Raw genomic sequence first — 27,601 nt, 5'->3', positions numbered from 1 at the left:
CTTGGATTTACTTTTTGATTTAAAGTAAGTTTAGTTTTAAAATCAGGAATGTGGATGACAGTGAACTGAGGGGTGTAGCTGGTGTGCCAGAGGGCAGGGCTACCATCCAGAGGGACAGGGCCAGGCCAGGGAAATGGAAATTTTGGAATTCCAGTGGGAAATCTGTGGTATCCAGCTGGGACAAAAGTGAAGCCCCAAACTAGAGCGATGCAGGCTGGGCAGTGCCCGGCTGGGCAGCAGCGCTGTTGAAATTCACTGCTGGCCCTGCTTTAAGCAGGAAGCTGGACTAGAGACCTTCCCTGTGCCCTTCCAACCTGAATTGCTCTAAGATTCTATGTGAAAATACTAGTTGTGAGCCACAGCACATTTTCAAGATCTCTTAGAGGACTGATGAGTTTTCATTTAAGAAAATTATGGCTTCTGATGGCTTGGTAGAAATGCTTTCCATCAGTGAAAGCACGAAAGAAAATTCAGCTTGCATAAATCCCAGCAGGTCAGCACCAAACATTTTGCCTACAGATATATTTTCTGGCTTCCCTGGGTAGTTTGATACACTCAATAGCTTCATTTTGCAGATGGAGCAGTAGATGGTCCATTTAAGTGACCTGCTCATGCTTGTACAGATTCCATATCAGAGTCCAGAGCTAAAAGGCATTATTTGCTCTTATTTTTCACCAGAAACTCACCTTCTAAGCATTTTGAAAACATTTTGAATGCTTTGTATAGTACCTAGTACCTTTGTATAACAACTATAATGTTTCAAAGACAACTTCTTGGTGCTTCTTTGAAGAAAGCAATGCTGAATAATTCACTACGGAGAACGGCAGAAACTCAAAGCTCAGTACTGAGTTCTGAAACAAAAAATAAACAGAATTTCCTCTTCTTTTAATTTTTGTTCTTAATTCTCTTTGTGTTCTAGGAAACTGGCCTAATAATGCTGCGGTAATTCCATAAGCACAGCTTAATCTTAAACAATAACAACAAATGAGTTTCATTTGATTTGTTCAAACAGAGAACGTGTTTGACAAAAGCGCCAAGGGCTGCTGGTGTTAGAGGGATATTGGCAGAAGCTGTTTCCTCAGTTATAGAAAGGAGCAAAGGAGGCCATTTTTAGCATTTGCTGAGGCAGTTGCAGCAGATTAACTTTAGATCAATGAGTTGCTTGATTATTCTGCTTCACTCTCGAGTCTCGTTCAAGGCTTCTCTTTACCAGCCAGGAAAATAAAGACACAAATTAAACCACTCTCCTAGTCTTTATTTTCACTCACAAAGAAAGGATTTTTCAAAAGTGACTCCATGTCATCTGCAGCAAGGTGTCCCTGGGTGTCACTAATTACCTAGTGATGCAGTGGTACTCAGAAGCATTCTCAGAGGGGCTTTGACAACTTTGGCTCTGCTGGGTTTTGACTGTGCTCTGGTTGAGAAACAGGAAAAATAGTAGAAGACTCCTATTTTTGGTTACACGACTCCCTCTCAATTCTAAGCTACGCTTTTAACTTGCTTCCCTCTTTCTCCTTTCCCCCCACGTTACACCATCTCTGGCTCATGAGTCATTTGGAGGAATTGCAAAGCCCTACACCTGCGTGCATCTTCTGCTGGCCCTGCTTGTGCCCAGCAGAGCTAGGAAAAAGGCAGGCTGAGGAACTCAGACTTTTAGCTGCCATAGTGAGAGCTGCACCCTTGCCATCATGTTGAGGGGCACCAGCTTTTGTTTACAGCAAATTGTCTGCACAGAGATCCCTAAAATTGCCTTTCCAAGGTCCTTAGCTCTGCTCCAGCCCTCCCGACTCTGCTCAGATCCAGCTGCCTTTAGACTCAGTATTACCCTACCTGAGATCTTCCAGGTAGGTGAAAGAGCTGCCTCCATCATATCCACATTCCAAAGGAGTCACCCTTGGTCACAGCCAGGATTGGGTCAGCCTCTGGAACAGAAGGTTTCGAGGAAAGCCTTTCCTCTCAACACTGAACACAGCTAAGTTTCTGCCATCAGAACACTGTGAGACTGGCAGATCTATGCCCTCTGATTTTAGTGATATTTTAAAACTAATACTACCGTAGAAAAATTTCAGGCTCCACTTGACGGTCTTAAAAAAATTATAGGAAAATGTTGAAAGCTTATCTTCAATAAAATTACCTTTAGAACAACCTCCTGCAGTATATAAGACTTCTCATTCTTCAGGGAGTAGAAGAAGGATAGTCTGAGTTTCGTATCATTATTTTTTGAAGAAGCTATGCCTGTTCCACAGATGAGGTCTGCTTAGCAGACAATTACTCCTCTACCTTTCTGTGCCAGTCTGTCTATGCCCAGAAGCAGAACTTAAACCATCTTGAGTTTGATTCTTTTTCAGCTTTAGTTTGTTGAATGTTTAAAACAAGGTATACCATCCCTTTCTGGACTGACATCAGGTTCTTAATAAGAGTGCTCTGGGATTTCTCCCTATCTGGCAAAGTCCTCTGTCCTTACAGTTGCACAAAGTAATGGAATTTGTAGCCATATAAATGCATTAGGGTTGGGCAATGTGATGAACAGGCTTGTGTATTTATGCTGCAAATGAGCATCATAATGTTTTTCTGCCTGCATGGAGCCACTGATGCAGTCTTTTGCCCTGTATACAAGATATCCACCACTCCTAAGGATGTGAAAAATAGTTCACCAAACTGAGAGACACAGTAAAGCAACAGTAAACAACCTGATTTTTTAAAATGTCATAAAAAACCAATCCAACCCCAAATACAACAAATGTGACAGAATCTTACTGTATCTTCCAATGTGAACTTAGGCAGGGCAAACTCATGTCTTCCTAAACAAACTTGATTAAGGACTTGGGAACAAGACTCCTGTGCTTATATATCCCAAATTCTGTTTTTCTCTTCTGTTTCTGCCTGTGGTGACCTTCTATAGATCATGTAACCATCTAAAACTTGTTTCTCTTTTGGTATTTTGTGTCATAATTTAAGCTTGTGAAAGCTAAAGAAGGCATGCTAAAACTACTTTTTTCTTGCACTACTTGATATGCATATGCCCATAATGTCTTAATTTAGAAACTAGAATGTAGCAAAGCATTTTAAAATATCTGAATGTACAGAGAACAATCAGATATTCACTATCATCAGATAAGTAATATTTTATAAGTGTCTTAACAGACAAAAGCCAAAAGGCTGTTAAGTAGAGATGGATGAACTGGAGCAGATGCAGCAACACTTAGCAACATGCTGCTACTGCTTTAACCAAACTCATAGTATTGTTTGATTTACAGCATATTCTTCATGTTTCTCCTCCCCCTTTCCTTGACCACCTCTCACTGCCCATAAAAACTTGGACTCCAGATTACAGGAATCTTGCATGGACCTGGATTCACATGGGAGCCATGCTTTTTTTCCAGCTGAGGTGTGGATTTTCAGAGGAATCCCAACAGAGTTGGCTTTGTACATCCCACAGAGATTCCCTTGAAGCAGTGCATAGTGCAGTGTTTTTGTTTCAGCATGTGACTAACATGGATGTAGTCCTCATATGCTTTACACCCACTGGGCACATTCCCCTTTCATTGCTATTATTCAGGTGGCACTCACACAGAAAGGGATCACAGCCAGCTCCTCACCAGATTCCCAGAAGCAGTTTTATGGGATTCCTCACATAAATATGGCATAGGGGTAGCACTTGAACATTTTCTCCAGTCTTGTAATTACATTGATGCAGCTAAGCTCTTCTGAAAAACTCCAGGTTTCATAGAATCTCACTTGTTTGGACTGGAAGCTGAGCAGTAAAGATTTCCTTTAAGGACAATGCAGCACAAACATTCAGGGGCATGTTAGCACATGACAGCCAGAAAAAAACCCCCAACTGTTATATGGAGGTACTGTTTACCTTCCCAAAGTTGTTTTAGCTTGAACAAATATCATAAAGAAAGAAAAGCAATAAAACTGAAGTGTGTTGGTCACAATGCTCCAGCTGAAGTGCTGGATAGGAAAAGAATGAAGACTTACATAAAAAATCAAAGGTTTGTAGACTGTTGCCTTTGCTCAGGGATATTAGGGAACTAATTCAATCTTCTAGTTTCCAATTGTAGTGATTAATTAGAAAAAAGATTTTCATGTGTTTTACCACTTCTTTAAACCACTTAGATGGTGGGAGAGGGCTAGAAAGCTGGGAGGTTTTCATACCTCTTAAACTGACAAGATCCATTCAAGTATCTGGTTTCCTGGTGTTCTGCAGAAGATGTGAACTTGCTCTGCAAGCCCATCTGCAAGCCTTCAAAGGAAGGAACTGACACAGAGGCTGAGCAGGTTAAGAGCACCTCTCTCCTGTTCCTGCAAAATATCATGGACACCTGCTTGAAGGAACCTTGCACTTACTTGGGGTAACAATTATTTTTGCCATGCAATCAAAGCATGATTGCATTTTGGCATTTTCCATACTTTTTTTTTTTTTCAAATTTTTCACATTCATTGCAATAGAAAAAAAAGGCTCTTAGACTAAAAGCCTTCAGATTTCTAGAGGATATTCAAGTTTAACATTTAAAAATTAATTCTCCCTTGACAATGATTAGAACTTCCATTAAAACAAAAATTATTATTAACATTCAGTAACCCTTTGTAAACAGGTCCATTGTTCAAATAAACTGACCTCTGCAGCAATTGACTTTAACATTGCTCAAAATCTTGACAGTCAATTATCTTCTGATCTCCCTTCAATGGGCCTTGTGGCTGGAATAACCAATCCATCACCTGGAAGGTGAGTATAATAGTGTCTCACGGGCATTTCTTCCCTCCTTATGACATAAACACACTGCTGTAGAATAAGTCAAGGAATTCTGTCTCAGTCCCACTGAAGAATCCCTAAAAAGCAATGATGCATCAAGAAGCTGTTCCCCTTAGTGCATATCTCTGAATGCACAGTGTGAGCCATGATGAAAAGTAGTGGGTCAAACACAACATCATCCACTGCTTGGTGAAACCATCACACTGGTACTGGACTGTGCCTCCACCAAATATCACAACCCCATTCTTTCTGTAGGGCATGGGGTTTGGTGTGCTGCAGGAAGATGCAATTCTCTTTGTCTCTGTCTCTCACTGTTCCTTCCAGTCAGTCTGATCCCCCTGGGGCCCTTGGTCCTGCTGCTGGTAGGAGCTTGCAACATGTTTGATACTCCCCTTCCCTCTCTTTGCCTTCCAAAGCACAATCTGCCCCTCCCCACACACCACTGTGAGTCCCACATTCCCCATTCAGTCTATAAGGACATGAGCTCCTCCATCACTCTGCCGGGGCAAGCCAAGGAGAGCCCTCAGGACAGCACCATCACTTTCCCCAGGGAGACATGCACACGGCTGGATGAATATTATGGATACTGCCACTGTTTGCTGCCCTGGTCATTTACAATCACCACACTGTGATGACTTTAATACATCCCCTTTGCCCAGTGCCAAATCAAAGTTTAAAAAGCTATTTACCATTAAATCTAGAACAGTGAGGTGCTTCTTTTCTGCAAACAAAAAAATCTTCTGCAATTGAACCTCTGAACTTAAGGCTTGAAGGGTGGCATTATTTCTAATATCACAGACTATACAATGTCAAACAACACAAATACTCGTTCATTGCTAACAAAATAAAACTCAGCTGCATCCAGTATTGCTCACCCAAGGGAAACTACTCCTATCCCTGGCACACACACTGCTTCAGTAGAGACTATGCATCTTTACAGCACAGGCTTTCACAAACTAGGCTCCCTAGAAATATGAACCCCAATGTAGCCTTTATCCAGGCATCTTGTGGAGGAAAATACAGACAGTATCTTGGGAACTGGAGAGCAGCAAGGAAGAATAAGAACCCAGATTGTCTGAAAAGACAGACAAGAAAGCATGGGGAAGGAAGATGAAGAAAAACAGCAGGCCAAGAAGCAGGAAAGCACATTACACTGGGTGGTAAATCCTCCACTGCAATTCATAACTCCTCAGCAATTCCTTACCCCCACTGAGGTTCAGGGAAACCTTACAAGTAGCCCTGTATGAGCCAGCAGAAACTGCTGCAACCTTCACTACACAGCTACCTTTGAGTATTCCCATATGAGGGTGTTCCTGAGATAGAGCAGCTCACATGTGCACACACACGGTGCTGTGCCCACACAGAGCAGCTCTCAAATGATGCCAAGACCTGAAATTTCAAGCCTATAAAAATAATCATTGCTAAGCAAAGGTAATTTCTGGTGGACAGAAAAGTAAGATGAAGTAAATAAAAGATTTTTATAATAGAATGAAAGCATTTGAAATTAATAGAAGAGTTAAGCTATAGACGAACTGCCTTGATGTTTAATGGTACCTCTTCTTCTGACATTTAAAACATGCTCAAGATTATCCTGAATGTCAAAAGTAAATATATACCAATGAAAACAACCACAAAATACATCAGCTGTTTGTCTACTATTACTGTACTGAACTTACTAACCGTGTGCAACAGAAAAACTATGACTAATGTCTATAAAAGAAACCATTCTCAAAGGACGGGCCACCTCATTTTTCAGGTCTGCCTGGTCTGCATAAGGATCTGAAGCATTTCAGTAAAAGTTGAGGCCTCCTGGGTGTCACTGGTCTGGGGGCAGCACTCAGCTGGGCTGGGACAGCTGCTCATTAGCTGGGTTGGTTCAGCAGTGTGACACAGCTTAGGATCAAGTCCATAGGACTATGCTCCACATTTACCTGCTTGTTCTTTCATGTGCAAGATTGAGGGTGCTAACCTGCCTTTTGCCCTTTTTTATGTGTCAGGATTGACATCTGTAACTGCTGATTAGATTTTATAATTCTGTGAAATCTCAATGCCAAGAAACTCAGTCCCCTTAGTGCCATTACATTTAGCAAAATAATATTATGCCTCTTGCGAAGCTGAAGAAGTGTCCATCCTGGACCACAAGTCAGCCAATGCCAACAGGGGAACATGCAAATTATGAAAGAGCCCATTAGCTACTCCAGGGAAATATTAATGTCTTTTATCTCTTGCACACAGGAAACCCTAAGCAAAATGGCCACATTAGCATGAATATGGACAGTGGACTGTAACAGGGACAGAACTCTGAAAGTGTGCTGCACATATTTATTATAATGAATGATCAATTGTAGAATGTGGGGAAAGTGCATCTTCTTTGAGACAAGCTCTGTTTTCCAGCTGGAGACATAGCAGCAGGTTTAGATAAAAGGGAGATCTGAGAAAAACAGTATAAAGTAAGATTACTGTACTTAATGCTTCAGTAGACTATCGCTACCAATTAGCAAGCTCCCACTTCATCTTGGCCATGTCTTCCATTACTAAAAGTTCCCAGAGGAAGTAATTTTGTAAGAGAGCACCAGAAGGGAGAGTATAAGACAGCCAACTCCAGCAAGCGTGCATAATTTATTAGGATCCTAGAAGATGGAGCTGTGCAAAAACTTTGAAGCTTTCTGTAAAGTCCAGCCACAGGGAGGAGAATTACATTGATTGCCACTACAGGCATTCTCTGTTTCTGTCATGACCTGACCTATCACCTCCAACCAAGATCAGCTCCAGTTTTCTATGTGTGGTCTGAAAACAAAGAGAAATATATTTCCTGCCCTGAAAACTGTCTTTGTGCGCTGAACAAAGCCAGTTGATGGCACACAGGAGATGTGTGTTGGCAGGGAGGGGACTGGATCCTGCTGCACAGGTATTTTGAAGACACTTGCCAAGAAAATAGCCAGGCCCAGCATGCAGCTATGAGTGTGGCCCTACCTGTGTCAGCACCAGGGCTATGAGAGCAAGGTTTTCATGACTTCCAACTTGTAAAAGCCTCCTGGAAAGTTTATGAGGAAAGTAGGATGTGAAGCGCCAGCTGCCAAGTAGGTCCTGCTTGGGAGAATTGCCTGCGGCTTCATACTCAGGTTTTACCTGTGATTTCCTATGCAATATTACACCTTGTCTTGCATGGCTGGGTATGTGTTCCCTTCCACTAGGATCTAGTTTCTATTTTAGGACCTGAAAGTCATTGTTTCAATGGTAAAAGTGGGAGATGAATTGCTGGAAGTGTGCGAGAAAAAAAAGGCAAAGCCATCTGGTTGACAAAAGTAGGAAAACTTTCGGTCTAAAAAAGGTCAAAAAGAGAAAATTCTCTAACACACAGGTGATGTGCATAAAGCTATTGTCAAACTGGTGAGCACATTGTGTCACTTGCTCTTCATTGCTTGGTTGTGATCTGAACCTTCCTTGTATCCTACCCTTGGGAAAAGGAAGGAAACACACTGCTTAAGTGCTATGTGTGGCAGGACTGCAGAAAGCAGACCTGGATGAGTTACAACAAAGCAGGAAAGAAGTTTCTTTCTCATTCATTATTCTTTATATTTATTAAAAAACTTGATTTTTCAATGCCTCTCTGGAAACTAAATGGGCCTTCAAGGAGGACCATCAGACAACTAAAAGGTGCTTTTTATTTGTATGTTTCTAATAGCACAAATAAAGAATCTCTGGCAACCTATGACAGGGTGACAAATAGGCAACCATTGCGATTGTTATTAGCCCATCTGTGAATACCCACAGTGGAGTGCTCTGAGGAGAAAAAGCATGAGACAGAAGAGAAAAAAAGTACCCTGTCATAATTTAGGTTCATAAACACAGAAAATATGAACACGTTTCATTGTAGTGTGTAGCCTCTAGTGCCAGGGACCTTGGCTTATAATAATTTAAACAGCCAACAATATAAGATTTATGGAAATAATTTAGCACATCTTAAACAAAAATCTGGCTTACCCATCTCATATATGTGTAGACCTAACACTTGAAAAAACAAAGCAGATAACAAAAGCCCTGGTATATTTACCAGAATCTTAAAAGGGCTTAACTTAGGTCCCAGCTACACTTACTTGCTAATCTTAGTATGAATATTTTATAGGTATACAGCAGCATGCCTGTAGATGATATTTTCCAGGCCCAATTAGCAAAAACACATGGAAAGACAAATAGACAGAGTTGTGAATAGAATTTTCAGTGACTCCTGACTTACCACAAACTCAGGGAACATTAAATGCCAACAAATGAGTCAACAGCACAGTATGTGGCTGTATCAGCGCTCAAGATGATGCACAAGAAAGGGGAAGATCATGAGGAACACACATTTGGAAAACCTTGGAGATGGAAAGAACTTGGTCTAGCTGCTGAGGTAGATCAGAGTTAGTTCTGGGTTTGGGTGTTTTTGATTGTTTGTTTGTTTGTTCTTAATGGGAAGAAAAAAGTAAAAATAAATTTTCGAAAACCCTTTCTTGCTCAAGAAAACAGAAAAATTCCAAAATCTCAGGTGCACACACTTGTCTGACATGAAAAAACATCTGGAAGCAAACTACATTATGAATTCAGTGACATAGCTTTAGATCTAATCTGAGCTTTTCCATAGTACTGGCCCCTACATTTCACCCTGTTGCCCCTTTTTTAAGCCCCATCTCTTCTGTTTAAAGCAGAACTTCAAGAGGAGGCATCCAGTTGTGACCTGAAGGGGAAGGATTTGATGTTACACTTTGTTTCAACACTTCATTACCCCTTCCCCTTGACAGAAATCTGTGTTTCATGTTGGGATTTGTCACTTTGCACACACAAGTCCTTTTCCTCCCTCACTTTGCTGGATTAACATCCATAACTGGTGCCAGAAGGAGAAAAAGAGGACATAAAGTCTCCTAAAGTGACACCTGATCTTTTCCTATAGGGGCCAAGCGCTTCAATTCTTTCCCTCTAAAGCATTTCCATCAGCTATTAGATAACTTTTCAGGCTTTTCTGCTTTATAGTAAAGGCCAGGTGAAGGGAATGGATGACTAAATATGACCTTCAGGTGAGAGCATTCAACCAGGAAATGGGTTACTGAGGTTCTGCTTCAAAGAATATTCAATAGTTATACACAGAGCAAAATAGCTTCCAGAGAAGAAGTTGAGAGAGAGAGAGAGGAAGAGGGAGAGTGCCTGGCTAGCTGAGATTATCACAAAAATGGATTTAGAGGTCACTTGAACTTCTAACGCCTAATGCTGGTATTTTCATCTGCTGCTTCCCCAGTAAAAATTTGTTCATTTTTGCATAAGCCAAACTTTTTATTTATGTTCTGCATTTGCTTTCAGTCCTTTCACTCTTACACCTCTCTGGAACCTCATTTTTGACCCGTCTGTGTGTATATAAAAAGCTTGAGTCTGGAGATCATTTGGATCCCTGCTATATTGTATGAGCCGAGGCCACACTTTTCAATAATGCATGAAGCTGCAGCACTTGCTCCTGTGCTCAGAAATGCAAAAAGGATGTCTTTTAAATGGCTTGCAATGTGACAGAGACAAGTGAAAAGCGAGTTCAGTAAATATCAGCCCATCTCTATCTCACAGCAGAAGTTCACCTCTCTATAAGGACTCAGATGCAAATAAAAAGTTATATCCAAGTTTCACTCATGTAAATTTAGGTTAGGTACTGTGCTCTGAATTTCATGTAGGACTTTTTAACACAGTCAAATGTCCTTATACATACTACAACAGCTCTTACCCAGAATTCATTTAATAAATTTAACAGTCTGACTAGACAGATGTAGTATGGGAGGATAAACTAGCATGCAGATTTACAATGCCATAGCCACTCCAGAATTCCTGTGCACATCTTATCTAGCAGTACAATGGGTAATAGTCTACTCTTTCTGAGCATGCCTTGCCAGTGGGACACATTGGATTTCTCACACTGCTGGTATAAGTTGATGCCAGATAGAGGCAGAGTTAGTACCAGGATGTCTGTCCTGGTTCTGGCCACGATAGGGTTAATTTTTTGCAGCAGTCAGGAGGGGGCATGGCAAGGGCATGGAAGTTATTCTATAGCACCTCATCTCTTGCCAGGAGTGGGGAAAGGGACATTCTTCCAGGGAGAAGGAGCTCCCGGTTGAGTAAGAGTGGTGCTGGTTCTGAGCCGGAGGAGTGGTTGGGTGAGGCCGGTTCCAGTCAGGGTGGTGTGGCTGAGCTCAGGTTGAGCTCCTGGTGGGCATTTTTGCATGTGAACCACTCCCTCTTTTGTACACTTTTGTTATTAATATTATTGCCATTACTGTTTGTTTTCTTATCTCACTGTTGTTTCCAGTAATTTGTTGTTACCTCAGCCCGTGATAATCTTTGCCTTTTGTGCCTTCAGCTCTCCTCTCCAGCTCAGTGCAGCGGGAGAGGGGAAGGGGGGCATGCAACCAGCACTGTGGTTTGGAGAGCCTAAACTGGGGAGAACTAAACAGGGGAGTACCATTCCTGAACCACAACAACATCTAAGCACATCCACGTCCTAAAAATCAGTTTCAGACACAGGATGTAGAACCCAGGGCACATTATTATGCACCTCTAGAAGCTGGTCAGAGGAAATTGAAGAAGCTGCTAATCCTCCATGCAGGAAGGGTTCAAGCCTCTTGAATGAACACTGTACCTCATGCTAATGGCACAGGGTACACTAGAAACAACAATCACTCCTCATAAAATGTATGATGACAACATAATCTTTGTGACAGAAAAAGCAGATGGGCTGGGAAACACGTATCTAGGCTGAACTGTCTTTTATGATCAGGGAGTTTCCTGGAAATTTTGTTCAAGATTATCGTAAGCAACAAAAGCTGGGGGGACCTTGGTTTCTTTAGGGCGTATCAATCCCTTAGGGCTGACCCAGAGTCTTAAAACAGGAATTAAGTATCTCTGGTTAACTCTAAGATCAGGTCAATTTTGTACATAAACAATTTCATTTTTCTGTGAAGAGGACAAATTTGCAAGTAAAATCAGCTGTCCAATTTTTTTTATTCTGAAGTTGCTAATATTGTGATTTTTTTAATAGTTGATTTTGTGATAAGGGCAGCAAGATGACAGGACAATCCAAAAACCATCCATGCCTTTTTTCCAGATGGCAAAAATACTCAGGAAGGAAGAATTTGTGTGGGATTTCAGCAATTCACTTTTATTGGTTTTGTGTAATCCACTGCACACTGGGCACACATTCAACCTCAGCTCTCCTTGAAAATGGTATTTCTGCAGAAGCTTGAAGTAGAGAAACTCACACCTAGCTTGAACTGTCATGTTTTTCTGAACCAAAGTCTCTGATGGAAACATGGAGATTCTAATACTAAGAAAGTGCTGGTTGTCCTGTTGCTAAATGAGCTCAGTTCACATCCATCATAATGAAAGTAATTTGATTTAATGCAGCATTACTGCAGACACAAAAGGTACAGGAGAATCTATTGTTGTTAAGTGATTCATTGATTTCCCACCAAGACGTTAGCATTTTAATTTATTTAAATTATTTGTTGCATGTTAAATGAGCAAAGTAAATATGCACGTTACGTTTTGCTCAACTCCTACTGCTCACAGGAGCAGTGTCAGCAATATGCCCTGCTTGCATTTGGCTCATCACAGCAACCTCTCAGGAGTAAAAGTCAAACACAGCGCTCAAAGTCAAGGGCTGAAAAGTCAGATGACTCAATTCACACTGGGCTCTTTACAAATGCTCTGGGGCTTAGCTGTGCTGAGCACCCACCAATAAAAAAAAAGCTGAAATGCTCTAAAGGATTGGACTCCAGAGGTGAAATTTCCTTTTCAATGCCATGGCTTTGCAAAATGCTACATCCTCATTCCACATGAGATAATGACATATAGCCCTGTTTCTCTAGCAGAATTCACACCTGGCAGTTCTTCAATGCACATTGCTTAGCAGAGCTCACCCTGCTACTGCTTGAATCTACTTCATACACAGGAGCACTAAGCTTGCTCTTCACCTTATCTTGCTCTTTGTCTCATTTGCAAAATTTGCAATTATTTTACAATTTGTCCAGATCTCTGATGCAAGATTAGGTAGCTAGAAGTTTCTGGAAAATCCTGTGTAATAACATTCCCTTTGTGCAATTATCTTTTTACCTCTAAGTGCTAAATTTACTTAATATGGCCAATCTTATGTAGTGCTTTTTCATATATAACATTGGATATAACAAAATACCTCAAACACGTCTTGAGCTGTGCTGGATCAATACAGTAATTTTGTGACATTATAGAATCTATGACTAAGACCTACACTGCATCAAGTGCAGTGTCACTTGTGTCTGTTCAATCTGTATTTTCACAGTTTGGCAAGGAAAAGAAAAAGATCAAAGATAGGTGGGCAAAGGGAAAATAAATATCTGTTTGGGGTCGGATAATGGGGATACCATGAGAAAAAGTGCCTGGTATGGGTATAATTCATAGGCTGCTGGTGAGGGCTCTCAGACATGATGTGAAGAGGGACTGTGACCTTCAGTCTGCCCAGCTCAAAAATGGGAAAGCCCAGGGAATGCCACAGCCCAGCCACTGGGGCAGCTTTACATTTTCTCTCCATCTCAATCAATACACAATTATTTTATGATGAATTCCACTGCTTTAGGGGAAGGGAGGGAGTGCTGAAATATGCCTGGCAGTCTGGCAGAAAGAGTGTGTCACTGACAAAAGTGTCCCAAATCGAGCAGAGATCAGAACATGGGTCTACTAGATGAATGTCTCTGTTGATACCAGGGAGAAGCAAAGCTCCCTGGTTTCTACATCTTGTGAATCTCAATGGCAAGTCGCAATGGGCCACCATTTTTCATTTTTATTTCATTTTTCATTTTGTTAAACTGTTTACCAACATCCCTCCTCCTCCCTCTCAACAACTTCAGTAGTTGAAAACCCATTTTTTGGCAAAGCAGCTGTTCTCTTCAATCAAAATGAAGCAGAGCACACACACTCCTGCAGCAATGGGCTTTTTTTTTAAGCCCTGCTCATTTGGTCTTCCAAGTTAGCCCCTCAAATAAATGTGCTGATACAGCTATGGTGAGAGCCAGAAGGACAAAGGCAGGAGTGAGTGGGCATGGTAAAAATCAAACTGCTTTTGCCACCAGAGACAATACAGTGTGAAACCTTCATGCCTGGCAGAGCTGTCAGGAGATCAGAAGAGGCTTTTTAGTGACAACTGATTGTTCCAGGGCTTTTGTTTTCTACACTTGCTAAATTCTGCATCTGCACTTAGCACAAAATTTGAGGAATGGTATCAATGAGGGTGAAGGAAAAAGAAGATTAAGAAGGCAGATTTGAACTTGTGAAAGAACTTCAGTCAAACAGCAATTTTTATAATGATGAATGTTCAGTTTCCTCAGTTCTTTCTTAATAGGACCATGAAAAAAATTTACCATGATTTATTACCAAATCATCAGGCAAAGCTTCCACACAACAAAGGGCAATTTCAACATTGCTTTAGCAGGCAATTTCATCCGGAGGTGAAAAATTCCTGGAACAGCTTAACCAATATTATGCAAAAAGTGTGTTGTATCTACCAAGAGCCAATTTTGAGTCTATCACCATAGCATCTAAGCAAACAAGATCAGAGCCTTGCAATTATAATAAGGATGAATTGCTTGTGTCTCCCCTTTGCAAGCCCTGGGTTTTACAATGGCCTTCAACAAAATAACATTTTAATTCAATGCCATTTTCATTTTAAATATAGAATAATCCTTTCTTTGCCATAAGAATGAAGTATTAGGACATACAGTTTGCTTGTGCATTGATACAACACTAAAGATTGTGTAATAGATCTTTATTTTCAGTCTCTGTAGCCATGTTCAGTTTTCTACTGTGTGATCAGGATGTACCAAGAAGAGAGACCATCTATTGTTAACAGGAATATTACAATGTAGTGTAGAAGGGAAATAGTGCTAGTGTTAAAGAAGGAACAGACTGTGATTTTGGCTGAGTTTCTGGAGATGTGACTCCTCTTATGAAATGATACCTGCTAGGTGTATTCAGGCCTGTGGAGATACTCGATTGGGTCATGATTTACTGGAATCACTGTCCTGGCCAGTTCAGCCACACCAGGATTTTTCTATCACGATCAGGAAGGCAGTGTCTGGTACCTGTGGAGTAGCAGCCACACACACAGGCTGCTGAGAGCAGTGGTGATGACTGCATGCATGACTGAACCGTGGTGGAACCCTGCCACTGCAGCCACTCAAAGTGTGAGCCATCCATCTTCCTCAGTCTCCCTGTGTGAACTTTCCTCTTCTGGATTCTGCCATTCTTATATCTTCAGCATTTTGGAATTGCTCTCTTTGCATCCATCCTATGCAGTTACTTGGAGGAACTTGCTGTGCTGCTACCAAATTGAAAATAAAGCCAGGATATTGGACCACAGCCTGCATGATCCACCAGACATTGCAATACAGAGAAAGCTCTGTTGGATCAGATTGAAAAACAAGTCAGAATCTGAACACTAATAAAATGTTTCCAAGATGAGCCAGTTGGATTTGGAGGCATATAACCCACAACAGTGCTTACAACCTTTTCAAGCATCTCCATCTGCTGATCAGAGCCAGAGAACAGTTGCATGAGATGCTACTCAAAGGTAAAATCACTCTCATGGCATGTTTAGGTGTGCACCATGCTGTGCAGGTGCACACTGCACACAGAATCAGGCCCACTGCATGCCATTAAGTAAATCTGATGTTTCACTGGCGTTATGCAGTGTCCTTGATAGGCTTGACAAATTACATCTTAATTTCTGTCTCAGATTAAAAAAGCAAGAGTGATCTCTCTAGAAATACAAACCTCTGGAACTGAAGAGAACTTGCAAGACATAGCAATGCAAGGCTTTTCTCCTGCATAAATCCTCTCCATTTTCCTTCTTAGCTCCTACATCACCATGAATTACTAAATCTCAACATGAGATAAGCAGCAAGTCATTGTCACCATTGCACATGGAAGGAAAACCCAAGGTCCAACTGATAAGAAGGCTCAGAGCAGAAGCAGACAAGAAACTAAATGGAAAGCCCTTGACAGAGTAACCCTTTTTCCTTAGAATTAATGGAATGACATCCTGAAAGCATGATAGCCTTGGCCATCTCAGGCTGGCTATTAAAGAAAATCTCTTGGAGAACGAGTCACCAGAATGGGCCAATATTCTCCACTTATATGGAACCGCAGGTCAGAGATGTTCACAAGTGGGAAAAAAATGGGTTCTTCCAAAAGCTCTAAACCAGAAAGTTGCAATTTTTGTTCCAGTCACTATTTAAGACAGGGAGGCCATGAAATACACCCAGTGAGAGAACCAAAGCACTGCTTAGCAGTACAAAATGTTGGTCAACATGAGGAGAGCAGCAAGACCTGTAAAATGCAGGGAAGCAGAGTTGGCTCACCCACATAAATGCAGCAATAATGCCAGAGAAGTAATGTATTTCTCTGAATTAGTCAGATAGCTCAGCAGATAATCTGTAATATTGTCAGTTCATAGAAAGATGGAGTTTTTGGCCAAATAATTCTCTTTGCTTCAATGAGCTCATTGTTCATGAAAACTTCTCAGTTACTTTTAAAAAAATCAAAGCAGGCACAGGAGCAAGCTGCTCGAATCCTGGATAGAATGAAATATTCAAGTGGTTTAGAAGTGAGCAGAGAGCAGAATTTTAAAGAAGCTGATTATTGCTTCAGCAAGTTACATGCAAGTGAAAGTACATCGCAAATGGGACAGGTCAGCCTTTTTGAAGGAAATGGATATTGCTTTTTAAAAGCTTATCAAAAGCCTCTTGCAGGCAGGAAATCTTTTTCTGGTGCAAGATGTCTGTCTGCAGGCACCCAGATCCCCTAGAAGAGATCCCACTGAGGGAAAGGATTCCAGAGTTAAGGAGTGACTTTCTGAGAAAGAAACATGGGAGATGTTAGCTGAGGTTTCGCAGGAGAACCAAATCTCAGAGCCTCCCTGCTGATTTTCTGGCTGGTTAGAAACAATGCTGGTGGGACAAAATGCCTACTGTTTTAAAAGAACTGTTTGGGAAAGTGCCCACTGGCATCTACCCAAAAGTCAGGGTCTGCAGAACCAGTATCTGAAGAGTATCATCTCCAAAGTCAGTGATACAGGTACAAAAAAGAAAAAAAAAAAAAAAAAAAAAAAAGAAAAAGCTATTTCTTGTTGAGTTGATCCCTCTCCAAGGCCAACCTCCATGCACAGGTTTACCAGATGAATTCTTGGTAGGTGATCAGCACCATGCTAAGACCAGCCCTTGTTTTTTACCAGGCTGCATGCTGTCTTTGTTACTTCCCACTTTCTAAGAAATTTTTTTTCCAAAAAAATAGTGTGGGTAGTGTCCTATCCACTCCTATCCTCAGTGTGAAGGAATTATACAGATCTCTCTCTCTCTCGCTCCAAAAATGCTTTCTAGCATTGATACTTCCAAATCTTGCTTTGAAATAGAAACATAAGCAATCATATATTTGTTAAAAAAGTTCCTTCTTTTCCAGTGACAGATGAGGAGCTACACAGAAGAAGAGATATTGAAATTTCACTTTCTTAGCATTTTATCTTTCATTCCTTTCAATGAAAAGGAACAAAGCAATCAAATATTCTCTGCAGTTCTTGTAAACTCAGCATCTAACCAAGATACCAGCATGCAAACCAGGACTGACAGGAAAAAAAACCCAAAACTCACTTGTCTTATTTCACTGGGGAAATAAATGAAGAAATAATACACAAAATGGATGGTTAAAAGTAATTATACTTACATAGCACAGTGCTTAAAGACACCAATTTTTCCCCTCTAAAAAAACAGAAACTAGATTTTCAAAACACTTGTACAGCTGATATTTGGCAATGTCATTCTAGTGAGTATGAAAGAAGGCTTTTCTCATAAATATATTATTTTTATCTTGAGAGAATTCCATGCAAATGAAGTAAACAGGCAGATGAATGGAATGGGACCCTAAGCATCCTGGTCTAGTGGAAGGTGTCCCTGCCTGTTGCAGGGCGTTTGGAACGAGGTGATCTTTAAGGCCCCTTGCAATGCAGACCATTTTGTGATTCTGTGATTCTGTCATGAATAGAAGGTGAAAATATGAACCATTCACTTAAGAGCTGGACTCAATGATCCTTGTGGGTCTCTTCCAACTCAGAATATTCTGTGATTCCGTAAGAAAAGGAGGGAGGGAGAGAGAGAAGGAGAAATGCGTATGGGGTGAAAGAGGAGGAATGAAGGAGGACACAAGGAGAGCTAAGCTAGCCAGCTAGCTTCAGTAAAGTCAAATAACACTGAATCAAGTACTAAGCAGTAATAAAAAGTGCATATGGGGATCTGGATGTATTAATGTATGTTTGGAACAGAAATAGAAAGAACAAAATAGATCATATTTCAAGGAAGGAGAGAACGGGAGAATGAGGAGAGAAGAGCCAGGAAGTAATATAGTATTTTTTCCCATTACTATAGGACCAAATCTAGAGGCTGTATATCAGAGAAGGAGGCAGTTAGAATATTACAGAATGGATATAAAATCTGTAAAATATATGCAGCATTATTCAAAATGTATTTTCAAGCAGAATAGTAACTGTGCATCTCCTGGCTCTGGCTGTAATACCAGGGTTTAGACAAAGCATGCTGGGGAGCTAACCAAAAGGAAATGGAGAAATGCCCAGCATGTTTCAAGGACTAACAGGAATGTCATCAGCAAAGAACAATAATAAAAGCCAACAGATGATGCCACAGTAAGGCTATTTACAACCGTTGTCACATCCTAGAAATGCCCAAATATGATGTAGTATCATAGCTTTCCAAATTTTCCAGATCTGCTCCATACCAACTCTAACATCCTCTCACGCCTTCTTTCCTCCATGCTGTCCTCTCTTCAGCTTTCCCAAAATTTGATTTCATTAGGAAAAAACAAACAAACAAACAAAAACCAACTAAAATGAGGATAAAGAAGGTTTGGCCCAAGCAATCTCCTTATCCTTGTGTCCCAGAGCTCATGCCTCACCTCAGGACTTCACCAAGAGGAGCACTGTGCCCTGCCTCCCCTCAGCTGCAGTCTCCAGAGTGGCATTAATAACTCAACTTCAGGACTTATTTAGCACTTCCTTGCAGGACCAGCCCCAGTTAATAAAGCAGGTCCACAGAAACATAGACACTCAGTCCTGAGCCTAGAGGAGACAATATATTGCAAGTGTTATTTTCTTCCTCAACCAAGCCGTACAGTGTAGCCAACTTCCCCCGTGTTGATGAGTGCTTTACTTTGCAAGTAGCTGTTCTGAGATTAGTGTGCAAAGCATTAATTTATCAGCCTTGCAAGAGCTGCCATCAGGCCCTGCAGGTAACCTCTCAAAAAACAACCTCATAAGCACAAACTCCCCAAGAAGAAAACCCTGTCAGCCAAAAACAACCAACACACTGGGGTATGAGCTGTACCTTTACCTTGTCCCAGCTATTAAGAGCTTGTATCATCTGCATACCACTGTGTCCCTCTGCCAGCCCACCTCAGAACAGATAAGAAATTTCTAATATGGAAATGTTATAGAACCACTCAGAGACAAAGCTGGATTTGATATTATGATGAGGTACTCAGGAAACTAGAGATCAACAGGAAAATGATAATTCCACTGTGAAATCAAACAGTTTTACCTTTACACCGAGGCAGTGAAATGAATATACAACCAGAGGGGGAAATGTTCATTCAGAAAGAATAAAGTAGTTTTTTGAAAACCACAGACCCACTTGTACAAGCCACATAAATTGTGATTTTCAACCTAAAACTGCACTTGGAGAAATAGTATCACTGCATTCCCCAGTCTCAACACTTCACCAATTTCAAATCTGCATCTGTTTGATTCTTGGATAAACTGCTGGTTTCCCCTCACTAACCCATGGACAAGTTCTGGGCTCTTTCCAATCTCATGTCAGCAGCAGCAGCATTCAATAGCTTGTGCTATCTTCCTGGGGCAAAGAACTCATCAGAGAGCTCCTCACAGGACAGACAGAGCTTCCTGGTAGCAGGTCCAATGCAACCACCTCCAGATGTCAACTTCTGCACGGCATCTGTGAACAAATGCCAGGCATTGCCCTCCCTACTCCTCCACATGAGGGAAATGGGGATAAATGAGCTCTTGGAAAGCAGCAGGCACCTCCAGCACTGCTGCCAAGCCTTGCAGAGAGCAGCAAACCAACTGCAACCAGCTTGAGAAATGGCAGAGCTGGCCAGCAGCTCAGCAATGAGGGGAGGAGTTATGGCAAAGATCAGTGAAATGCAACGTGCAGGGAAAACTGCAGCACTACTTACACAGCAGAGCTGTGTTCTCAGTGACTTTGGATAAGCCATGTTACGTGGTGCAGACAGACAGTAAGTTTGCAATGCGTTTACTTAAACCCTGGTGATTTCAGGGACTTCTGCTGTGGGTTTTAGTTTGGCAGTCACTCTTCTGATGTGCTGGGAGCAAACAATCCCATTTCTCATGAAGAAAAAGAGGACCTGCAGGAAAGACCTGCAGTGCCTGTTTGGAGCAAAGTGCCTTTGAATTCCATTCTTCATCATGCTGCTGATCCAAAATAAAAACAGTGAGCTGAAGGAAGGTCTGGTTGTGTGCTGCCTTTTGCCATTTACACAAGGTATACATGGAACACAGTGAGAGCTGCTCTTACACCTGGCTCAGCTTCAAGTAGAAAGGAAGAAGCCAACTACTTTGGCAATTTTAGCCCCGACTGGCATTAACAATCAACCTTAATGAGCTCTGGGTAAATATTTCAGCACTTCAGCATTCATTAGTGAACTCCCAGTCCCAGTGTGGGGAATCTGCAGGTACCACAACAGCTACAGGCTAAGGCACACACAAACTGTGCTGGCTTCAAAGCAGCTCTCAGTACCCAACCACCCTCCCCATGCTGCAAAGCCCTCCTGAAGGGCAAGGCACAAGGTACTAACACGGGACTTCCCAAAGCAGCTGGGTGAGAGGAACACTGTGACAACTCAAAGAACTCTACTATTTGAAACCACAAGTCTGTCCCATCACCCCTGGAAGATGGAATATGTCAAGTGACAAGAGTATGACAGTTGCTTTCATTCAATCTACGAGAGTTTCAAATTATGGCTGTCAACTGGATTCACTGCACAGCTTATGTGCAAACATAAGCTGGATGCATTGGCATAATAAGCGGCCAATCAATAGCACTGAAAGGACAGATTAATAAAAGTTGCTTCTGTCAGAGGACAAATTGAGGACATCAGAAAAGATGAAATTCTGTGAATACAATTGCTTCCTGAGAATAGTAACATTCAGCTCTTGTTCTGATTAGATGGAATTGGTTCAGATGAGCATCAAAAACTTCTGAATGCTTTTCTAAAACTGCTGAGGCTCGTCAAAAATACACTGCACCAATGCCAGAAAAAGACAACAAAGCAAACCACCAAAAACTCTCAAACCAATTCTGAAAGGATCCATGGGATTTTTCAGTCGTCCTTATCTGCCCCATTTGTGCCTTCCAAGTTTTCTTATCTGCTCAGTAAATTTGTATCACAGGGTACCTTCAAACTCTGAATAGGTTTGGATGAGTAAGCTGTATACTGCTCTGCCTCATGCGACTCTGAGAAAAATAGCCAGTCAGTCAAGCCCTGATTCTAAATTCTTTACTGTGGACAGAGATGATGATATATAGGATGGAAAAAAACCACAACTTGATTTTTTTAAAAGCTCTGTGAGCTAGCCACATTGGCAGCTAGGAAAAAAATCATGTTCTGACTTGTAGTGCTGAACAAATTTGATGGATTAGTCACTTGCTGAGAACTGATATAGAGTACCAAATTACTGTATTGGACATTTCTCTGACCACAACAAATTATATTAAAATATATAAATGTCATCATTCAGAAGGCAGCTCTCTGGTGATGTTCTTAAAGAAACAAGACTCTGATGTGCCCAGCTGCCTCAGTATTTAGGTATGTGTGCATGTGAATAAAAATACCCTCTTAGTCTAGTTTGAGACATTTCTTTATCCTATTGCCCTGGCAATCCATGTACTCCTTATGAAAGCAAATAACATGTTAGTAGTTGCCCATCATCTCCTCAACATACAACATGTCTCCAAGTAGAATTTGGAAAGCAAGAGCAGAAGAACTATGTTTTGCTTTTAGAGACAGAAGTTATACCCATGGAGAGCTGGACATTAACAAGGAAATACTGCCTAAACAGTCATGCTGTTCCAAATGTCAGTGCCCTTCAACCAGGAGTCACTGAAATGATCAACTACTTGTCACCTTATTCTCTCTGTCTTCCATCCACATGCAACAGAACTGGTGTGCCGAGCGAGCTAAAGAGCTTCTCACAGGAGCACACTGGGGAAACAGTCAAAATAGTTTCTGACACTTCCAATCTCAAAATGTGAGAATTTACTGGTGGCCCAAACACTGAATTTCCCTCACACCTTCCAGAAAGAAAGAAAATATTTTCTTCTTAGAGCATGAAACCTCTTCAATTTACACACAGCAGCAATAGATGGAATACAAAACATATTATATGCAGCATGTGGATGCTGTGCTGAAAGCCGTATTTCTACACATCTTCTGAGGTTCAAGAGAGCTTCCACACCCAGGATTTGAAGGCACCATAGCATGTCACATACAGAAGTGCAGAGCCAGTGCTGCAGGGTGAAGGCCACAACAAGAAAATAGCCCAGAAACAGCCAGGAATACACTCCTGCCCTTTCCAACCCTGAGCTCATGAAACTTCCTGCACTTCCCACTGCACCTTCAAGAGCCAGGCACACAAAATACATAATCCATAGAGTGAGAACAGTCTTAACAGTCTTAACAAACTTAAACTGAAGTCGTAAGTATTTTTAATATTGACTACTTTTCATTAAAGTATTTCAAATCACTTTAGTTAAAAAGGTAGCTTTTACCAGCAGTCCAGGTTACAGGCAGAGGGGTTAGGCAAACTGGTTCGTGTCTGTCAGCCTGCAACCTGTAGATTTGGTGACAGAGTGCACAGCCCTCATGCCATTTAAGATCATCTTGAAAGACGTTTTTCTCTCCAAATTTTCTTTGTTTCTTCAGTATAATCTAGCTTTCCCCAAACCCCAAGATTACTGCTATTGCCTGCTTCATTAATTAGGCAGAAAATACAAAGGAAAGCCACAAAGCTTTTGAAATTAAAATCAGAAGAACCAAGGTGTAGAATTGTGGTCCTGTCTTTCCACCATTCCTTTCTGAGTCTTTCCATCATCTCTCTCTAAGCTTACACCATCATTTATTTCAAGCTTCTGGTTAAAATAATGACATTATTGTTTTTCTTCTGAAAAAACAAGGTTTTCACAGAGTGAACATTTTCAGTACTATTTTCCTAATGAAAGTGAATTGCTTTTTTTTCAATGAGATTTCATGTGAAAAACAGAAAACTATTTCCTGATACATTTAAATTATGCCATTAGATACTACAGAGGCTGTTTCAGTCTTGAAATGAAACAAAACATAGAATTTTGTTTCTGTCCAGCAATCTCTCTGCTCAGAGTCTGCTCTATATTCATTACAGCCTTTTCCTGGCCTGCTCTTTGTCACAAGGCACAAGTAACTGCAAGTCAGCAGCAAAGATTTTTTTAAATAAATCCATTGAGTCAGTGATGGTACCATATGACCAGAGATATAGCAACCGTATTTAGTAAAGAGTTGGGTGATCCAGACATACAGACCTGTTAGAATTACCTTACCCTGCCAGAATTCAAGGCTGAACATGTTCTGAAAGTGTAAAACATTTTGAATGGGGATAGAGGGGAGGAATAGAAAAAGGGTTGAAAGGGTTTAGCAAAAGCTGGTGGATCCTACACAGGTATTTGCTAAGGTAACTGGTTTTCTAAACAAAAGCAGTGCATGTTATTCCCCCTGCACAGCCAAAATATTTGAAGCAGCACCATGGTGGGAATCTATGATTCTGGAAAAGCTGAAGGTCAGTGAGGAAGCTGAGAGAAAAACAAGGGAGTAGCTAAAAGCAAAGCAAGGATAACAGCTGCCCTGAAAGGGAAACACACCACAAAAGGTCTTCAGACCATTCCTGCAAATATTGCTGGATACAAATTCTGTAGCTGCTTTCCAGACTACCCTGAAACCACCTTTTATTAGACAGCTGTAAGCAGTGTTGGGGAAGCTACCTGCACACAGAAAGGGACTGTTTGTGTGTTATTCACAATGACAGCAGCTCACCCTTCTGGGAAGAGGAGGAGGAACATAGAGCCTCAAATGAAAAATTGGATACCTGGATAGATGTACCAGACTATGGAGAGAGTGCCTATATTGACATACATTTAGTGACTGACAGTAATGACCAGCCAATAATGATCAGCCAAAATGCAACATAAGACACATCTGAGCTGTCAGTCTGAATACAGGTCTGCCCTAGTGCATTCCAGCAGGATGAGTTTGGCTTGGATCACATGCATGGCTATTAGTGTGGACAGAAAAATGGAAGAAGATCAAATATCAAATAGAAATACAGGGTGAAAAGGTAGAGGAGTGCTCTCTTTAATATGTCTGGAGATAAATGGCAGGGGGAAATAGTCATTAAAACCAAGCAGTGTTATTGGCATGTGAGCAAACAAATACAAATCGATGCTCAGAAAGTACACCTGGAAACAAACCCAAAACTTCTGAGCAGCAGAGGAACAAGGTCCAGCAGTAACCTTTTCACAGCAGTAATTGGAAGCAGGAAGGGAATCTTGGCTACTTTTAAAAGTGTTTTATAAATCTTAACTCTTTACAACTGAAACTATGGGGGTGCAAACACAATGACCCAGTACATACCATTCCTCCTACAGTAGTTTTGTCATAATACTGCAAACTGGAGATCCTTCCTTGTCTTTTTACAGAGCATCTCTTCTTTGTCATGAAAGACAAGAGGATGGCTAGAGTCCTGTGCTAGCAATGCTTCTTTTGGTCACTGAAATGCTTAGTTGTAATCCTATCATTTCCAATCTGTTCTTGGAAGGTTCTGAAGCCCTTCAGTTCACATGAAGATCAATAGCATCCAGAGTAATTGATGCAAGGTTCTTCTACTAAGAGGTTTCTGTTGCCTACATCTCCCAGAGAAACACCATGTATTTAACACACACCTGAAAACCACTGAACTCTGACACAGACACTGCACATCTTTTCCTCATTTTTGGTCTTTTACAATGCATCTAGTATTGCTGTAAATGTACCTGGGCCTGCATAGATTGGCACACACAAGAAACCAAATAGCAAACCAAGCAAAAGGAAGACAGTAGAGTTCAAGTGCTGTCATTTCTGTCCATTGTGAACTAGGTGGCAGCGTAATTTGAATATTCTGCCAGGCTGTGAAAGGGAAGAAGGAAAATCTGGGGAAAATACAGTCAAACATGTTAATGTCAGTATTACATGAGGTTAACCCTGGGAATGTGTTGTGACTTAACCCCAGCCAGCAGCCAAGCCCCACACAGCTGCTTGCTCACTCCCCCACCAGCAGGATTGGGGAAAGAATTGGAAGGGTAAAAGCTGGAAGACTCATGAGTTGAGATAAAGACAGTTCAAAACAGAAAGAAAAAGCCACACACACAAGTGAAGCAAAACAAAGGATTAATTCACTGTTTCCCCTGGGCAGGTACGTGTTCAGCCATCTCCAGGAGAGCAGGGCCCCTTCACATGGAATGGTGACTTGGAAAGACAAATGCCATCACTCAAAATGTCCTCTCCTTCCTTGGTCTCCCAGCTTTATATACTGACATGTTGCATACGGTTTGGAATATCCCCGGGTTAGTTGGGTCACCTGTCCCAGATGTGTCTCCTCCTGTGAACTCCAGTCCCCTCGCCAGTGTGACAGTACAAACAGGAGAAAAGGCCTTGGAGCTGTGTAAGCCTTGCTCAGCAATAACAAAAACATCTCTATCTTCATCACTGTGTTCAGCACAAATCCAAAACACAGCCCCATACCAGCCACTGTGAAGAAAATTAACTTTAGCCCAGCCAAACCCAGCACAGCCTGTATTGAAAAGGTCATAAAGCACAAGTGGTCAATTATTGGGTCCTTAGCCTGGCATAAATTGGGAGAAACTACTCGAAGATGGCACAGAGATGAATGTCCCAGCAAGCAAAGGCTACAGAAAATTGTCTGCCCAGCCAGGGAGCCCCTGGCTCTTCGCAGCTCAGTAGTTCCTTGGTGAGGGAACTGCAAACCAGAAACTGAGCACTGCTGCTGCTCTAAGGGTCAGTCTTGCACTGAGGGCACAGCAGCAGCTGGAAACTGTTGCCCCTCAGGATCTGTTCAGGCACCCAGTGAAGGAAGGAAGTGTCCTGGACAAGTTGCTGCAAAGAGGCAGATTCAGGGTATGTATCAGAAAATATGAAGCAGTGGGAGGAAACAATACGTGTCTACCTGGGCCACAGTTCAATGGACAGGATGGCACAAGGACAAACAGACCACCAAGGGAGATTCCAGCACTGTCACTGTCCCTGCTGTCACCAGAAGTCCATGTGAGGCTCTCTGACAAAGCTGGTGCACAGCTCTGTAGAAAGCAGTAGCCCTGGAAAGCCAGAAAAACATTGGGCTTGTGCTGAAGTTTAAAAATTGGCCAGGGAAAGTGTGTGCTGTTTGCTGAGAAAGGGGAAAATACCATATTATCCTTGCACAGAAAGGTTCAGTTCTCTGCCATAAGACTTGTTAGGGATCTGATGTGCCCCTGGACTCTGTGAGTCCAGACAGCCACATGGTACAGGTTGGATGGAGTCTTCTAATTTTTATTTAAGGTTTTGAAGATGAGAATACCAACCATTAATTCCATGTGGTTACTGCAAAGGTAAGTACCTGAAAAGACTGTGAAGTACCCAGATATTACAATATTAATAACTTAGAGTGACAGAAGCTGGCCTTCCTTTTGAACATTTCCTTGATAATTGCGAGATAACAGAAGGATCTACCTCAGGCCCACTTCATTTCTGAGAAAAGCAAGGTGAAAAAGGCAGATCTTTGAGATAATTGAAGCACACTAAACTACCCTAATTATCCATATTTCTCTTCAGTACCTTCCATCCTCCCACAAACAACTCCTGCTTGCTCAGGCAGTTATCATTGCAGGAAACAAACAAGATCTCAACCATACAGTCCCTACTTGTATTCCCTCACAGCTGCAATGAAACAGAGGCTGAGGAATGGGGAGAAATATTGAGATGAAGCAGAAGGTATCTATTAACCTCTTCAACAAAGAACAACAAACACTAGGTTTTATTACGCTGAGTAGGACAGCTTAAGAATTAGTACTTCTTCCTGAAAAATTTAATTAGACTATGATCAACAGCCCTAAAGTATTTATTCCACAACAACTAAATTAGCTAGTGCTTCTCTAAAGAAAGATTTTGAACTTCTTGTTCATAGTTCCCTGAAAATACCATCTCAGCACTCAACAGAAATCAAAAAGGCAACTTCAGAAAATATTTTTTGTAAAAATGCAGGAAATGTCATGATTTTATAATTCTGGTGCCATTCTCTCCTCATCCTCTTCCCCTCAATCTCAACACAGACAGAATGTGCTGAGTTGGAAGGGACCCACAAGGCCCACTGAGTTCAGTTCCTGTCCCTGCACACAACACCCCACGAGTCACACCATGAACCTGAGAGTGTTGTCCAAATGCTTCTTGAACTCAGACAGGCCTGGAGCTGAGACCACTGCCCTGGGGAGCCTGTTCCAGTAAAACTAGGAAAGTTTTGGGCAAGGAAAATAATCAGCCAAATTGCATACCTGGAGAGCTTCAACAGGCTAGAACTCATTATCCTGGAAAATAAATGACTGAAGTGGTTTATAATAAGGGAATATGAAATTATGACTTGCAGAG

General features: G+C 41.5%; 1 protein-coding gene across 3 annotated transcripts in view; it reads right to left on the bottom strand.

Moving 5' to 3' along the window:
* ALK (ALK receptor tyrosine kinase) overlaps nucleotides 1-27,601 on the bottom strand; it is a 305,573-nt gene that overhangs the window by 241,150 nt on the left and 36,822 nt on the right. The window contains exon 1 of one of the 3 annotated variants that reach the window (XM_064415115.1): nucleotides 4,162-4,198. The exons of the other annotated variants lie outside the window; for them this stretch is intronic. Within the exon in view, the coding sequence (XP_064271185.1) occupies nucleotides 4,162-4,183 (22 nt within the window). The 5' untranslated portion in view covers nucleotides 4,184-4,198. Of the gene's footprint in view, nucleotides 1-4,161; nucleotides 4,199-27,601 lie in introns of those variants that run through there. 3 annotated transcript variants of the gene reach the window in all.

This window comes from Passer domesticus, chromosome 3 (assembly GCF_036417665.1).
Source record: "Passer domesticus isolate bPasDom1 chromosome 3, bPasDom1.hap1, whole genome shotgun sequence".
NCBI classification, from domain to species: Eukaryota; Metazoa; Chordata; class Aves; order Passeriformes; family Passeridae; genus Passer; species Passer domesticus.
This window is presented reverse-complemented; position numbering and strand designations above follow the sequence as displayed.